Genomic DNA, 16668 nt, shown 5'->3' on the forward strand with positions numbered 1-16668 from the left:
AGTTGTGAGTATGCGGCTTGTGTTACCGGGAATTGTGTACATATTACATATTACTCCATGGGCGTACGAAGAAACACGAGTAGCCGCGGAAAGACTAAAATAATAATAATAATAAAGACCAATTGGAAATTGGAAACCATCGGGCGACCGAACAAATTCGGTCTGGGACCCGCGTGTGTCGGCCCGAGATTTATAGTCCGGCTAATTAGACACGTTTCCGCCGTGCCAGTTCGTATAGTATATCTATACCTAAGCAAAAATGTCCGTGTAAAAAAAATAATCATACAAATAAGGTCGAAAAAGGCAACAGCACCACCACTGCGTGTGAAGTGTTGTGGCGCCGCCGATGACCCGACCGTGTAATATTTACATACAACACCATGCTGTTGTATAGGTGGTGGTAGCTAACCAGGGGGTTGCGATCATAGATAATAAAAGAACGGATAGGACTGTAAGAGGTCGCTGTAAAAAAATATACCGTGTGCATATCACGTATGATAATAATTTATATTCGAATAGCCAATGTAAAATTTCAATTTTCAGTGTAGACATTGTTTCGGAATAATGCTATTTTGATTTCTTGATACGGGAAACACTGTTATAGGGGACGAAAATTCTGAGTCAATACAATTAACATTGACCTGGGTACAAAAATGATTATACGATTAACACAATAGCACAAGCGTTTTTGTTACAACCAATGTACAAAATAACTATATTGTTATTTATTTGTTAATTGCTAAATATACTTAAATAGTTTATAACTATCTAATGTGTAAATTTATATGAAAATTAAGGACCCCATATAACCTTAAAAATGTTATCACTTTATTCTCGGACGATAAGCTTAATGTCCTATCCATTTGTTTGTTATCAGAATTTAGTTAATTTGTTAATTTACATTTAATTACTATACTGATACTTCTTAGTTATTTTTTATTTAGGTTTTGTTTTCGGTTACATACAATAAATAACAGCGTGTAAATTATCATAATAATAATTGATAACATGATATAAATATTATATTATTTGGCAATATTACTATTTAAATGGTTTATTTTGAAATTTCTTATTGCTATGTGGAATTATTCAATATAAATTTGAATACATTATACAATTTTTCATCAAACGTAAATCAGTATATAAAGTATATTTGAATGGATCACACAAGAGAGGTTAAATATATTTTGGGTATCGTGGACTTTGAACATTACCAATTCGGTGGTCGAGACCGAAGCATGATTATTTTACACGCCATCGTGATCATCAAAGCATTTTTTTTTTGCTTTGTACTTGTCATCGAAAAAAGTGTGTGTCCTACACTTTTTTTTGTCGTCAACCTTTGAAAAGGGAAAATTTCCATTATAGTGAAATCACTTCACATCAATCGTGTCAAAGCCGGCGGTCGTCCAAGCACGGAAATAGGTATCCTATTGCGCAATATTAAAAATAAAACCAACATGAAATAACTAAAAAAAACGTACAAACAAAATTCTTGAAATTTCCAACCAAAAGTCAAATTTATACCATAAACCCATTTTATCCTATAAGGGATGGCAACTTTGTTTATTTCGTTTTAAGGTAAGACTCGGTACAGGTATTTGGATATATTTTCATTATATTGTTAATTATAGTATATATTATACTATATGGCAGTATAGGTATCAGTATGGCAGTACATGTTTTTACAGACAGACAACCCCAATCGTATCCACCCTAATACATTTTTAAGCACACGATTTTTTTTTATAAAATTTAAATTATTATTTTTTTTTTTTTTACAGTTAATGCGTCAATTACACCCGACCACCGATCTCAACGGGTTTTTCGACAATAACACAAGCGGTATTTGTGAGGGTGACGATAACGACAAACCTGAAGACCATCCGGATTCCAGACAGTCTTCCAGGAGACCCAGCTCGCCGTTCAACAACGGTTTGACGGAGGTCCTAATCGGCAAAGATGAAGGCAACAATAGACTGAAATCGTTCGACGAGACCAGCGAGGCCACAAACAGGTAAGACAAACCAAGTATACAATACGGTAAAGCCGTTTTTTCGTAAATAAAAATCAACAACGCCCGTTTTCCCACGTCATATTTTACCCTACTCCGACCAAATTGTGTTAAAAATAAACAACCCCCCCGCCCGAAGCCTAAAAATACCGAATGGGGTTTTTTTTTTAAACAAATTTTATCGGGCTGGATAAAAGAAATTGTCACGTCGCCATTACACTCGCGTTGCACGTTCACTTTCAGTTAGAGATAAGAAATAAGTGATAAGAGTAGGGATTATTGATAAGACATAAGTGATAAGAGATAACATATCCATGACCCGATGTTTTTCCGTGGAGCGGAGAAAATAACTAGGTTTTTTTAATCCCAGTTTGGCATTTACCCGAAAAAATGGGTTTACACGTGTATCCAAAAAAAAACATAAAAAATTGGGTCATGATTTTTTTAATTCAAAACCCGAATTTCGCCAACTGTGATTATATTTATAGCGCACACGATATTTGAAATATTTGTACGGATTGTTGTGTAACTGAACACTTTGCACGATACGCTATGATAGACCATAATAACAATAATAATACTATATTTTGTACTAGTATTACAATCACGGGTGTTCTTTTATCGTCAAGCAGTCTGACTCGCTGATAAACAAAAAAAAAACCATCCATTTATCTTTCTCTGTCTAATGCAACCGTGTAGGTATACCGAGTGGTACCTACGCACACTATTATGACAATGGGTTTTGCATACATTTCGCACAAAGCCGTTATCGTTAGTGTAATGCCATTTTTGTTTTTTTTTTTTTTTTTGCGCATCTTCGTCGGTCAACACGTTCAATATTAATCGCACGTTTGAAATAATTATTTTACATCGCAGACGTAAAACCGTTTAAACACTATTAATAGTGCATAAATCCCGTGTCCGCAGATATGATTGCAAAACGTCTAAACGAAACGCCATTTAATATCGTTGTAAAAACCTTATCCGGATAGTATAAATTATGCCGACAACAAATCCAAACGAAACCCGGTGCCCATGCCTGTTCCGGTGGAAAAGAACACGCGAATAATAAAGTCTATAATATTATTACAGTCACCGAACACGCGACCGGTGTATGAATTAGAGCCTTTTAAATATTTATTATACCCCCCCTCCCCCCACGCTAAATTATTTCAGTTGGTCATGCTCGTGTACAACTCATACTAATCTATTTTATTTCTCTAAATTTCTCTCGTGATTTGTCGCTATAATAGGTTTTAACAAAAACAAAAAACCCTTTGTTAAGCGACGAAGAGCGTTATTTGATCGGGTTTTTCTAGCTGTTATTCGTGCCTGAACTTTATCGTTAAACGATAAAGCGATTTTTGTCGGGTTCGATAATGACCTAATTAAAAAAAAAAATGTTTTCCATTATTATAATACTATTGTGTTGCATAAAGAACACGTTTAATCTAACAAATTCTAAAGGTTTCTAACGACCGACTCTCTGGTTACTGCCAAGTTGTGATAAAAGTTATAAGCAGCTCTTTGTACACCTTCATTTTTCTCATTTGGGTTACGGGTCATGGGTTACGGTATATGGGTTACGGGTTATGGGTAATGGGATATTTGGGTGCTGACATCCGGTATTATTCGGGTTGTTACGGGTCAACAGTGCAAAGTAAGTTGTAACTAAAATAAGAAATATGGGATTTGGGTTATTCGGGTCAACCACATCCGGTATTATTCGGGTTTAGGGTCGCCCCCATACGTTTTTTCAGGTTTTGGGTACTTTCGGTGTTTAGTAAAAATGTTCGGATGTTGTAGTTTTTAAAAATGGAATCTATTGTACCTACATTTGAATACATTAATTAGTACAAAATTAAGTATTTTCAAAAAAACTGAAAAAAAATTGAAAATTTACAGTGTAAAAGTCCTAACATAACCAAGACAAATTTCAAAATTCCCATTGTCATAATACTTTACTTGAGCCCTTTTCACAAGACTTAATGTAGACATTTAAACTTACATTTGTGGCATTAAAAAAACACCCATATTTTTCGCCTTACTACAATTCATCTAAATAATCACTAATCGCGTCGAACAAGTTTTTCATTGACTTAATAGCAAAACTATCCCAAGTTTTTTTACAGTGTGTTTTATTAGGGTGGATCAATCCATTTTAAGGATCAGTTATAAAAAACAAGATCAAATTTTCGTCTAAATGTACTTTTTTACATATAACAGTATAATAGTACAGTTCATAAAATTACAAAAACTCCAGCAGTCATCGCTGCTTATCCAAGTAAGAGGCTTTTTTTTTAAACACCATTGAATTTTATAACGGATTACTTTTATTACAACAAAACGCCAAACCATAATAATGATATAACATTCTTATGTTGCTTTTTGAAGTACATGCAAGTATATGGTTGGACAATAAAAAACTATGCGAGGACATTGAAATGAAATGTTTTTATTTTGAGGTTTTCTCCTTCCTCTTGTTAAAAAAATACAAATGGACAGGATTTTTGTCGAGGGCTGTTTATTTTTCACGGTCCACCTGTCCCTTATTTACCACTCGGTTGCTCACACAACAAAAGGGGTTGTATTCACGTGCATGTTTGGAGTTGTTATATTTAATGCATACAAAAAACAAAAATATATAACATGTACATATAATATTTTTTTATTTACAAGTGCACGTAGGTATATTGATGGTTAATTCGGTAACGCGATTCCTCGACGAGAACGAATGAATTAAAGAGAATATTTTTTTCATCTTTAAAAAAACTGTGTGTTCATAATTCGTAGTAAATCCGCTTTTTTTTTTTTTGTTCCCCGAGTAAGGTTGTTATGATTTGTATGTACCTACTCAACTACTTTCAATATGCCAATTATAAAAAAAAACCTACATTTTTTTTTTAATTTTCACTCAATATGGCTTTAGGTTAGACTTGTCCGTCGGCCAAATCAAAAAATTATATTTCAGAGTGAGTTGGCACCTCGGAAGATCATTTTATTTCAATTATTAATAGACTATTCGATTTGCAAAATACCAAATGGGTGTAATGGGAGTTAAGTATACTCAAAAATATGTGTACCCCGATAGACACAAAATATACTTGGGTTACTTGGTTGGGATTTTTTTTTTTTAAAACCGGCTTTTTGTCAATTCTTCCACTTAAAAAAAAAAACCGATACGTTCATCATCGACGACGACCGTCGTGTCATACAAATGCGTTTTAAAAATTATATTATACTCTTTTTTTTTTTTTTTATCTTTCCTTCCTTTCAAAACCGGATTTTAATGTTTTAAATTTGTGCAGACAGTGTATGCTATAAAAAAAAAACAAAAGGAACGACACGGTTGTCGTTGATAAAAAATATATAATTATTATGGCAACCGTGACAAAGTTTATTATTTTTTTTTTCAAAACCTTTTTTACGTGGTCGTACCGAATGGAGGGGAAACTTACTACCTGTCCGTAGCCCTTGGCTTGCTGACCACGTGCATTTTACACACGTGACATAATAAGAATAATAGTTATCGATTATTACACAACGATGTACGGTCGAGTTACTTTTCGGTACGGTTCCGAGTAGGTATCTACAAAGATATAATATAACAGGGAAAATAAATGTTAGAGGAAAAAATAACATAAGGATAATAATTATTGCGATGATTAAGAAAACAAAGAAAATGTATAAAATAAAGGATTTAAGTACACAACGTAAAAAAAATCTCAATTACTATATACCTTACTTTAATGCTACAAGTATACTGTATAATAATTGTTGTAGTCAGCATAGTAATTGTAATCAATTGAGTACAAACCGAAATAATCGGTCTCGGCCGAATGGTGTACAAAGAAATTAAAACAGAAATAATTGTAGATTATATGATGTAATTTTATTTTCACACTGTGAAGGGCTAATCATTAGCCGCTAATGTATGAGTGTACAAGTATATTGGCCAAATTGTATAGACAAAAATTTGTATCGCGCACGATAATATAATGTACAATTATATTTAATTGAACAAAATGCGCGAATTTAATTTAATTTTTGTTATTAGCTATTTAATTTTAACCTGCTATGATGCTATAAAGGTCATTTAACTTAATAACATTGTCAAGTTAATTATTATTTCATTAACTTGCCCACTTTTGATATAATATCATTGTAAAATGTTCACAGGTCTCACAGGTCACAACAATTTTTGACCTGTGAGACTTATCCAACTTTTTTTGGCAACGTTTAATTATATAATATTAATTTGTATTGGCAAATTTAATTTAATTTTCGCGTTTATGTGCTCTCTGTTCTGTACATATTTTTCGTTCAATAATTTATTTATTCATTCCAGCGTGATTATTATGTCATCACACATTTTTATATAGTAAAAAAATACAATTAAGCTGATACAATTAGTGCTACATAGATTTTCGTTTCAACAAATCTCTCACTAAAAAATAAATGTAAGTATTTCGAAAAGCACTAATTTTAAGTTTTAAGGTTTTTAGTATCCCAATCACCTCCAAATCTCCGTCTATGCAGCTTTAAACTGTATAAAAATAAATAAAAATTTTATATCTCAAGTTACTAATGCTTAGTATTAAATTTAATACTTCATTTACATTATACCTCTAACATAATATAATGTATTATATATTATCATACATTTTTTGTATAGGATAGAACTGTTGTCTCCACAACAAGCTTAGCTTACTAAGACAATCATTATATGTATTATTATATTATAACACAATTTTGAAATGAAAATAAAAAAATCTATCAAGCTATATTTCTATGTAAAAAAAAAAAGACGGTCTAACGGAAGTAGTTTTTTTTAAAAATTATTTTCACTTGGACGTACGCCTACGACGGTGAGTGAATCCCAGAACGTTGCCAGGGGAGAGATTTCCGTTGGACGCCGCGCTACCTACGCGTATCGTCGCATTTCGGGGCGCACCGGTGTAATAACCTAGCGAGCGGCTCTCCTTCGATAATCACCGCCGGCATTGAGACGACGTATAATGGTATTATTATTATTATATTCGGGTTCGGATATGCGTGTGTGTGTGTGTATGTGACTTGTCACAAAGGGTCAGGAATTCCACCACGAGACAGGTAGTATGTACACACTTGTTCCCGGCGGGTACCGCCCTGTTCCACCTGTCCGTCGTATTGTACGCTCTTCGGGGGTTGGCCGCCGGTGTACCTGCCGTTGCCGCCGCCCGCAGTTTGGTGCACACTATCGCCCGGCGGCCGTTGCGTACCTAAACAAAACGTATACACTATTATACGGCCGGCAAGAGAGCCTCGCACAGGTACAAAAATATGTAATAACCACCGCCGACGCCGCCACTTCCACCGTGTACGGTACAGCCGCCGCCGCCGCCGCTCCTACCAATTTGCCGTCCGCACCCCTCCGCCCCGTAGGTCGGTGACGGTCCGGTTCTCCCGTACAGGCGGCGGCGGCGGTGCCGGTGCGACGCGTTCCGTAGTGCTGCTAGTCCGGTGTTTGTGTTCTCCGCGTACGGTCTCTGTGCGTCGCCACCGCAGCCGCAGCCGCAGTCGCAGCCACCCGCACGCTATGGTACTTGCCGTCACGCGAATCCGCCGAGCCGTTCGCCAATACCGTAACCGTCACCGTTTGTCCGCCTCGCCGTCCGCGTTGGACATCACCTCGGCGGCTCTGCTCTGTTGGCGGCTGTCGCGTTACTAGCCGCCCGTCGATTTATAGGCAGTGCATTATTTTGTAATCGGATACCTACTCACCCGGCCGCCGCACGAGATGAAGCTGTTACCGTACAATTGGCACACGTGGTGAGTACATAGGCCCGGCAGGGACAAATCGGCCTTTTCCCGGCAGGCCCTGGTCAAATAGTAATTTGGCCCGTTACACCAAAGACTTTTGCCATTGTTGTTAACCCTTCAATGGCCAATTTTGATTGGTATATCATTTTTTATTAAACTTATGAGGAATTTGGGAAAAATAAGAAAAAAGTGCATTATATTATCTGAAAAAAAGTACGTTTATAACATTAGCTGGTAGATAGCAACTTCTTTAATAGGGCGCCACTTAAATCAAATGTATTTCTCTCTAACAAAATAAAATGATAAAATAAACATGTTGCCTTAATGCTACAATGGGCGCTGGGTTGTAATGGTTCTTTTATTTACTACTTGTCCCCTAGGGTCTGAGTTCTGAAAAAATAAAAATACACTGTAAACATATTGTGACCGAATTAACGCAATTTTTAAAAACAAATTGTTGATAGACATTCGAATTGAAAATATTTGCTGAAAATGCGATTAATATGCCAAAACTAAACGAAAAAAATCTATAAAATTCACAAACTTGGAATAATTCATAATCGTAGATATGTTTTCGTTCGCAATTTCTAATTTTTTCAGTTCCAACATTTCTGATTGTTATGGGAAACAGAAAATATAAAAAATATCAAAGCCACTTAAAAAAATGGCAGGCAACGTTATAAAGAATCCGTGTAATAGAAAGTCGGTAAAGGTATTAATTATTGGAAAACTGTAAAAATTCATCAGTCGATAGCTTTTTCATTTATAAGTCAATTTAATTGATATCCGACATAGTCGAGAGTAGCTAATAATGTTTATATCACATATTCCGCTTTTAGTACATAATTTGGAGATAATAGACCAGCCCATCACTGTGTGTACATATGTTTTGTATCAACGATGACACTAACTGTCTTCTGGTTTGCACTCTCTCTCTCTCTCCTGACATAAGTTGCACGTTCGTTGTAGATAAATAAAAAACACTATTCGCCAAGACTGTCGAATTGGAGATGATTTTTTTTTTATCATTGTTTTTGTTGATAGTTTCATGTCTTACTCTGAGTGGTATTTGAACGAGGTGTTAATTGTAGACCAAACGGGTTTACCTGCTACACAATTAGATTGGCCACCCATTAGACCTATAAAAGGCTAATATGTTTTATCAAGATAATTTTCTTCGTGTACCTACTGCGCACTTACCTGCGTTTCGATAATTAAAATTCCAGCAAAATCAATTTGCCAACCGTCACACGTTCGTTTTCTTATTAGCCATAAACTCTCATTAAATAGTTAACAACCGATAATGTAGGTACACGTTTCGAACGATATATTCCAAGTATAACAAAAATATTGTTATTCTGTACCTATATTGGAAACGCCATTTCGAAAATTGCATACTTAGTGTACATACTCTGGGCCACCTGTTTTCCACCTGTTACCGCATATAGTGTATTCATATAGAGCATCTGTTGGCCGGTCAGTGAAGGAATATGTTACAATATTGTTATTGTCGGTGACCGGCAGACCGTTTGAAAATTTTTTAAATTTTGCAACTACTCTTAACGCTATAATATATATTTTGAAAATTGAACAGTCTTGTCAGTCAAATTTGGGCATTATTAAAAAAAAAAAATAAATACATACAAGCCGAAATAATAAATATAATTTGATTTTTATTCGAATATAGATCAGAATAATAACTTCCATTACATTATTTTACAAACAAATTTTAATAATAACAAAAAAAAATAATAACAATTTATTTAAATATGCTTTCAATTGATGATCCATCAAAGAATTAAATTAAAAAATATATTTATATGTACACACACATTTATCTATCTGAAAAATAAAATATATCTTTTTATTTTGTAAAATTTTGTTTATTTTCACATAAATGAATAACATCTTAAAAAAAAAATATATAATATTAGGTATTTGAAATTTTAATAATTAATTTTTTTAAATAATACATTGTTTAAACAAAAACTACGATTATTTTATGTTACTTTACTTAGAATACATATTTTTAATTAAGAGCATATAATACTTTTTTTTATTTAATATTTTTTTTTACACGAATTAAAAAAAATGTTTTTATTTTAATTATTCTTTCCGTTTGTATTGTAATAAAAATATATTTCAAGTTCAAATTAAAAAAGTATTTGAAATCATTATTCGAAAACAATATTATATTATTATTTAGTAATTATTATTTCAATATTTATTACTTTTTTTTTTAGTTTTTGCATATAAATGTGTTTTTATTTTCAATGAATATTTGATTTTATATTTGTCGCGAAAGACAATGAAGTCTTTGTTAAATATTGGCAAATCATTCGGCAAAATAAACATGGTGTTTTATGGGAAAATATTCACAACTGTTAAATTGTATTATTATTATTATTATTATTATTGTGATGATGATGATGTCATACATTGAAAGGGCATAGGTGTTATTTCACTAGGACTGTGTTTACCGAGTAGTTGGCGCGCGAAGAGGCCCTCAAAGTTAAACGTTATGATTTAACGTTACTAACTGTAGGTAATTATACTTTAGGGCTTCACTTCCTTGATAAATCCGGTCCCGAGGACAACGGACGGGCAGCTGGTGAAATCACAAAAAAATATATTTTGTTTGTTATTATTATAAGGAAAAAGATAGGTACACAGTATACATACCAGTTTCTTCGTATTGGGTTACAGTAAATAGGAGCAATGGGATACAATAACACTATAGTCGGTCACCTTTCACACTGTTGACCAGATTGTCGATTCTACATCCGTCTAAATTCGTTGTGCTTGTTAATATTATATTATATTATAACTGTCTCCTTGATATTATGTAAAATGACAGAGTTGAAGGAAATTCGAATTTTCTGAATTTACAAAACCGTGGTACCAATGATATCATTTACTGATAACTGAAGTCCTCCTCGACTCAGTGTGACCACATTGTAGAAACTCGAATTATCGTACAAAACATAATATAACTATAATAAAACGTTGTCGAATAGTTATTGTATCATAATATATCGGTGATAACAATCAATAACCACTAGTTGTGAAACAGTTGAGGAGGGTTTCGGTTTGTTTACATTGCTTTAATAGCTGTGCGCCATCTGGTACATATCTAATCCACGGTAATATTGTGATTTTTAATTTTCCTTTTTTTTAGTATTTTGTTTGACTTTTTGTTGCGCTCCAACAAAGTAATATAATATTGTTGTGACGGTCAAATATGTGAATAATTTTAAGGTCGGATCGGTTTGCGCGACAAGGAGAAATAAAAATATGGTATATGGCTGCAAAACTGACCCGTTGCAAATCGTTATTGATAGTGTACTATGTATGCAGTGCGATTATAATATTCGTGTGGGACATTATTCGATTTCATATTATTATTATTATTATTATTATGGTTTTTCTGCGTGAAGAGTTTTGGTTGATTTTTATTTCGTCAATCTCCAATGCCGTTGCACACGGCGTGACTAAAACGATAAAACCTATGTTCTCATAAAATATACACACCACCACTACAGCTTAGGAGGTTTATGTGCGCTGTCGTAGACTAGTTTAAAAAATAAAAAATCGGTCGGTATGCTCAATTAACGCGTGTGTTTTTTATCCATTCAAGGAAAACGTTATTTTATTTAGTGTGTTTGTATATTATATATTTTTACTTGGTCGTCAACGCGACACTGGCTCCGTTGCTGTAAACCGTTAACCAAAGCTTTAAGCGCCTCGAATTATCAACGGATAGGCCACCTAAATCGCATAACTACTGCCGTCCAGCTCTAAAGTAAATATAATTCAGTAATCTAAATGATGTACATTCGGTTTTTCCGGATTGAGAGCTTTACGGAAATCACGTCAATGTTAAACGTCACGGTCATCGTAAGTCACGACCAAAATTGTGTTATTTTATACATAATAATTCAACTATTATGTACAGCTATTAATATTATCATATTACGTTTTGTACGCTTATTATCTTAATTTTTACATTTTTCGAAGACGCGTTTTGTTTCGTTTTGTTTTTTAAAGTCCTGCTGTAAGTCAGAATAAAACTGTTTGTATATTTTCTTATAGGTTTAGAATTTAAGAATTGTTTCCGACTAATATATTATACTAGTATAATATGACGTATAGTAGTACATAATTGGCCGAGCTAGCATTTAAAGCTGGGCTTAACTGACCAAACTAAAATAAACTGATAAGATAATACTGATTATTAATTGTTGATAGGATATAATAACAAGATAATGTGATAAGGGTATTTATTGATAATGAGGAATATCAACTGATAACAAATGTGATAAGACTGGCGAGAGCCGGTTGACGATAAAAACGTTTCGCGCATTTACCTTAAAATAAATTGTGATGTTATTAAAACATTTTAATTTCTCTATTGTGTGTAGGTATCCTATTTGGTTAATTTGTTTTTAACTTTTAATTAAAAATAATGCTACAAAAGTCTTTTTATATTAACATTTCCAACCCTAGTAGGCGTCCAATAAAGGTACGGCCTATTTTCTGTACAAAATGATGTATGGGTAATGTTGTGGTGTCGACAGGTCGTAAAATTTCAATAATAATTAAAAACCTTATTATTTTCGAGCACGTTAAAAATGGGGTTTAAAATATGTTTTGCTTTTTTTTTTTTTGCGCTACTTACTTAACGATCCTCTGTGGTTGGTGATTTGTTTTTTAATCTTCTTCCGTGCTGTGCACGATTTTGGTTTTTTTCCAAGACTAACACCTTATTATTATGTTTGTGTTCGGTGCACATCCGTAGGTACACGGTACGTATACACGGTTGAAAACGGACCGTTTCCGTTTCCGTTAGTACAGCTGCGATGACGGTAAATGGTAATTACGTTTTTTTATTTTATATTTTATCCTAATTATTATCGTATACTTGCCGTGACCGAGTAACCCGGTCGAAGGTTGAGAACCCGTGGAAATTTCCTCGCACCGTTTTGCTGTAAGTGTTATCCACTTGCCGGCCAAACGACAGGGAAAATATTACATTATATTATCCTGGTAAAATGAAAAAAAAATAAATAATCGTTATCCGATACCAGCTATTAGTACGGCCGCCGTGTTTGTCGGGAATGCGATTAAAATATAATAATATGAACGTAAATCGATTCGCGCGCAGATTGTACGGCCAAGTATACTATATAAATAGTGTGTGTATAGGTAAGAGTATAGTATTTTATTAATGTGTTATTCTAATAATAACACATTAATGACATTGCTGTAATAATATTACCACGGTAGAACTATAAATTTCTTCAGTCGCACCAACCGTACAATAATAATACACGTGGTCTTGCCTGCATATTTTGTATTACTGTTTACTAGGCGGCAACTACTTGATGCCTTGAAAAAACAATAATAAAAACCCCTTAAAAAAAAGCGAAAAACAATAAAAAATAATTCGAAAAAATACCTAAATGTATTATTAAAAAAAAAGACTCGTATCGCTTTCAAAAAAAAAAAATCTTTTATATATTTAAACGGCAGTAATAGTCTTTTATGGGTTATTGAAATATGTCTTCATTTTGTGGACAAAACTTATCGTTGTGGCACTATTTGTATTCTATGCGACACTTTTTCCGAATTTTTCATTCCGTTATGTTACATAACCTATGAATTTATTGACAATAAAAAAATGATTCACTTTGAACTCAAAAAAATGCCGATAATTCCTTTCAAAAATATTAACATGCATAAAATGCATTCAAATTGCTTAAAAAAACAAGGACCGAATAATTGAAGTTATTAATTTACTATTAATTGTACTAATCATTTTTTCGCACATACCTAGTCGTTTAAAATTATTGGGAAAAAAAAATCTAAAATATATCAAGTTCTACATTTTTTTATGAGTTAATTTTTAAGTAATTTTAACAAAATATTAACATAGTAAACATTTACTCGTATAACTTACTTTATAAATACTTTTTTAGCTGTTAACATTAACAAAATAATTTTAAAAAAAATAAACACAATATTTTGCATACGGTCGGACCAGTCTGTTAAACTATGTATAGACAATCATTTTCATTATGACATTTTAAACGTTAATTTTCCAAAATGTTGTTATTCGTAATTGTAAAAATAAAAAATTTACTTAGTTGGCATAAGAATCAGCTGATAAGAGATAATTGATAAGATAATCAGCTGATAAGAGATTATTGATAAGATAATCGGCTGATAAGATATGGTATGTTCACAGAAAAACGTCTGATCATTAGACATTTTCATGGTCCAATGTCTAACGTTCAAGGGTAAAATATAACCAATTTCCGAACCCCCCCCCCAGCCTTTTTATTTATCACCTTTGCTTAGTGCGTACTCAACGACATTTTTGTCTTGCCAACAGGTCTCGTCGCAGAAGTGGCGGCATTGTCCGCGTGGGCAGTGAAGTCGGTACGCTGGAAAAAAAGAGAGCGGTCGACGACAACGATAGCGAAACGCTGGACATGATGGTCATGATGAGCACCCTCGACAATGGGCCTCACCGCGAGATGGCCGTCGACGTACCAGAGTCGTTCATTGCGCGCAACAAGACTCCGCCGCGGTACCCACCGCCCTCCAGGACCGCCAACCGCATTGCCAACGGCACACAGGTAAAATCCACAAAATTGAAAACTCTCAATTCAAAAACCGTTTCCTAGTCGCAACGACGTGCATAACAATATTATATAAATAGAATTTCGATTCGGAATTAAATGTAAATAATATATATATATATATAAAATAGAATATAATCAAATATAACATTATCAATATGAAATATTGATAACGTTATCAATACAACGCTGATAATTCACTACAATGAAAAAAGCGCGCCAAAATTAATTTTACCGCGTTTGGCGCCGGTTTTTTAGTGAAAGCAATTAAGTGTCGTCATTAATCAAATATGATACGATATTTTTGAAATTAATTATTCTAGCCTAAATGTGTTACCCCTATGATATTATGTAGTCTGTCTTGGCTCTTGACGTCTAGTATTAAATCTATTTATATTTGCTTTTTGTTAATATTAAACCACTGGCAATAATTCAATCGAGCGTTAATTTCTATGTATATTTATTGATTAAAACGAAAGTCTAAACACACTACATGAATACTCAACGACCGACGTGTCTCTACGCAGAATGTGTTTTATGCTTAAACAAATCCTCACCACTACCATATTTACTCTTCAATACAATTTTTTTACAATTTCATAACTATAGTCTAAATCAAATTGGAAAATGCTATTTGACGCTTAGAAATGTAAAAAAAAAAAAATAATATAAAAAACATCCAAACGTTTTGGAGGAAAGAGTTGCAGATATTTTTGGAAATTGGCCAAATTTCTTTAATTATTATGCTAAAAAGTAAATTGCATATCGAGAAATATAAGAAAATATTGATAATTTTACTTATTGTCGATTCCTTAAAATGTAGATTAGATTGTAAATTTGCCTCTTGTGGCTTTCGATAGAGTAAGAGCCTTCGATGGAAATAACTGATGATAAAACACATTAAATGGAATGAAAAAAAAAATTGAAGTATTTACATGTGATTTAAGTGTAAGGAATTTGTATGACTCGGAATGCTTAAAAGGAAACTGGGATTTCCCATTTATCACTCTGTTAGAAGATATTGACATTCAAAATCGGACGATAACTGAATATAAAAATAACATTTTGTGCGTCCAACCCTCTTTTCGTGGTTTATTTGCTCTTTTTTTTATTTTATTCTTGACTTACTACTGGTCATTTGCCACAACAGCTACTTGCATCTATCTCTCTCTATTATTTGATAGTCTTTTTCCATTGTCTACTCCAAAATCTGCTCCGTTTACACCGTTATGTACGGCATGGGACGATTTCGATTCGATTGGATGAGCGTATTTTATGACTCTGTCGAAAACGGATGAGGTGGTGATAAGAGGAAGACAACAATTCCTTGACATTTCGTAGGTGGTTATTGATAAAAAAAGACTTAGCTGTTTAGAGACAGTAAACTCGGCTGAACAGAGACATCTCGAGGAAAAGATTTCGGTACCCTTTTTTGAGAGGCCTTTCTAAACTTCTCGTAACCACCGGTTTAGTCGATTTTTCCAACCTTAGCGTTCACGGACATGATGTCGTTAATAGACTCAAACAAATTATTGTTCATTCATTTGTACACCACCTGCGTGTTGGAAATATCAATAGCGTTTCTCGGGCCATAATATAATGATGGGCGGTCGAACGGCTCGATGAGGTTCATTGTATTGTACGGTGACAGTCGTTAGCCATTTCCCCTTTGCAATACCCGACGCGGCCGTGTATGATTATTTTCTCCATCTTTCACTCGTACGGTTTCGCTTGATACTAATTTCCCCTGTCCTCTGTCTATTTCTCGATTAATACAGTGCGTGTCGTTAACGTGGTCGTTTGTGCATGCCAGGGCAATGATATTTATTATGTGTGTTTTGTTGTGCAGAACGGCTCCGCAGTGCTGGACAAACAACACTCCTCGGAACCGCCGCCTCCGCCGCCCCGGTCGGATGTCATCAAACAGCAGCTCCTTCACCAGGCCGCCAGCATCAACAACAACACGATTGTTACCGTATCGTCGACGGAACCCACCAAGGAGCAGTTGGAGAGCATCAAGAAGTACCAGGTAAGATATCCTCTTTAAACAAAAAAAAAAACAAAAAAACCACTCAAAAACGCTTGAACCAGAGAACCTCGCTGACGTGTATATTGACTCCTTCAGTCGGGTCCTCTCTATTGAAAACGTGACACCGTTTTTGTTAATCACCACCTCGTGGAAGACTTCAGTACATTCACACACACACA

General features: G+C 34.0%; 1 protein-coding gene across 4 annotated transcripts in view; it reads left to right on the plus strand.

Moving 5' to 3' along the window:
* The window catches only part of LOC126846201 (protein PALS1), a 64060-nt gene that overhangs the window by 29947 nt on the left and 17445 nt on the right, over window positions 1-16668 (plus strand). For 3 of the 4 annotated variants that reach the window (XM_050585446.1, XM_050585448.1, XM_050585447.1), the window contains 3 exons: window positions 1785-2017; window positions 14211-14457; window positions 16310-16489. In XM_050585446.1, coding sequence (XP_050441403.1) covers window positions 1785-2017; window positions 14211-14457; window positions 16310-16489 — 660 coding nt within the window. Of the gene's footprint in view, window positions 1-1784; window positions 2018-7529; window positions 7826-14210; window positions 14458-16309; window positions 16490-16668 lie in introns of those variants that run through there. The other variant, XM_050585449.1, reaches the window with a different exon arrangement.

Source organism: Adelges cooleyi, unplaced genomic scaffold (genome assembly GCF_023614345.1).
Source record: "Adelges cooleyi isolate 19-005CV unplaced genomic scaffold, UGA_ACOO_1.1 ACOO_flye_CR_arks_rails_tigmint_CR_PRNA_9, whole genome shotgun sequence".
Lineage (NCBI taxonomy): Eukaryota > Metazoa > Arthropoda > Insecta > Hemiptera > Adelgidae > Adelges > Adelges cooleyi.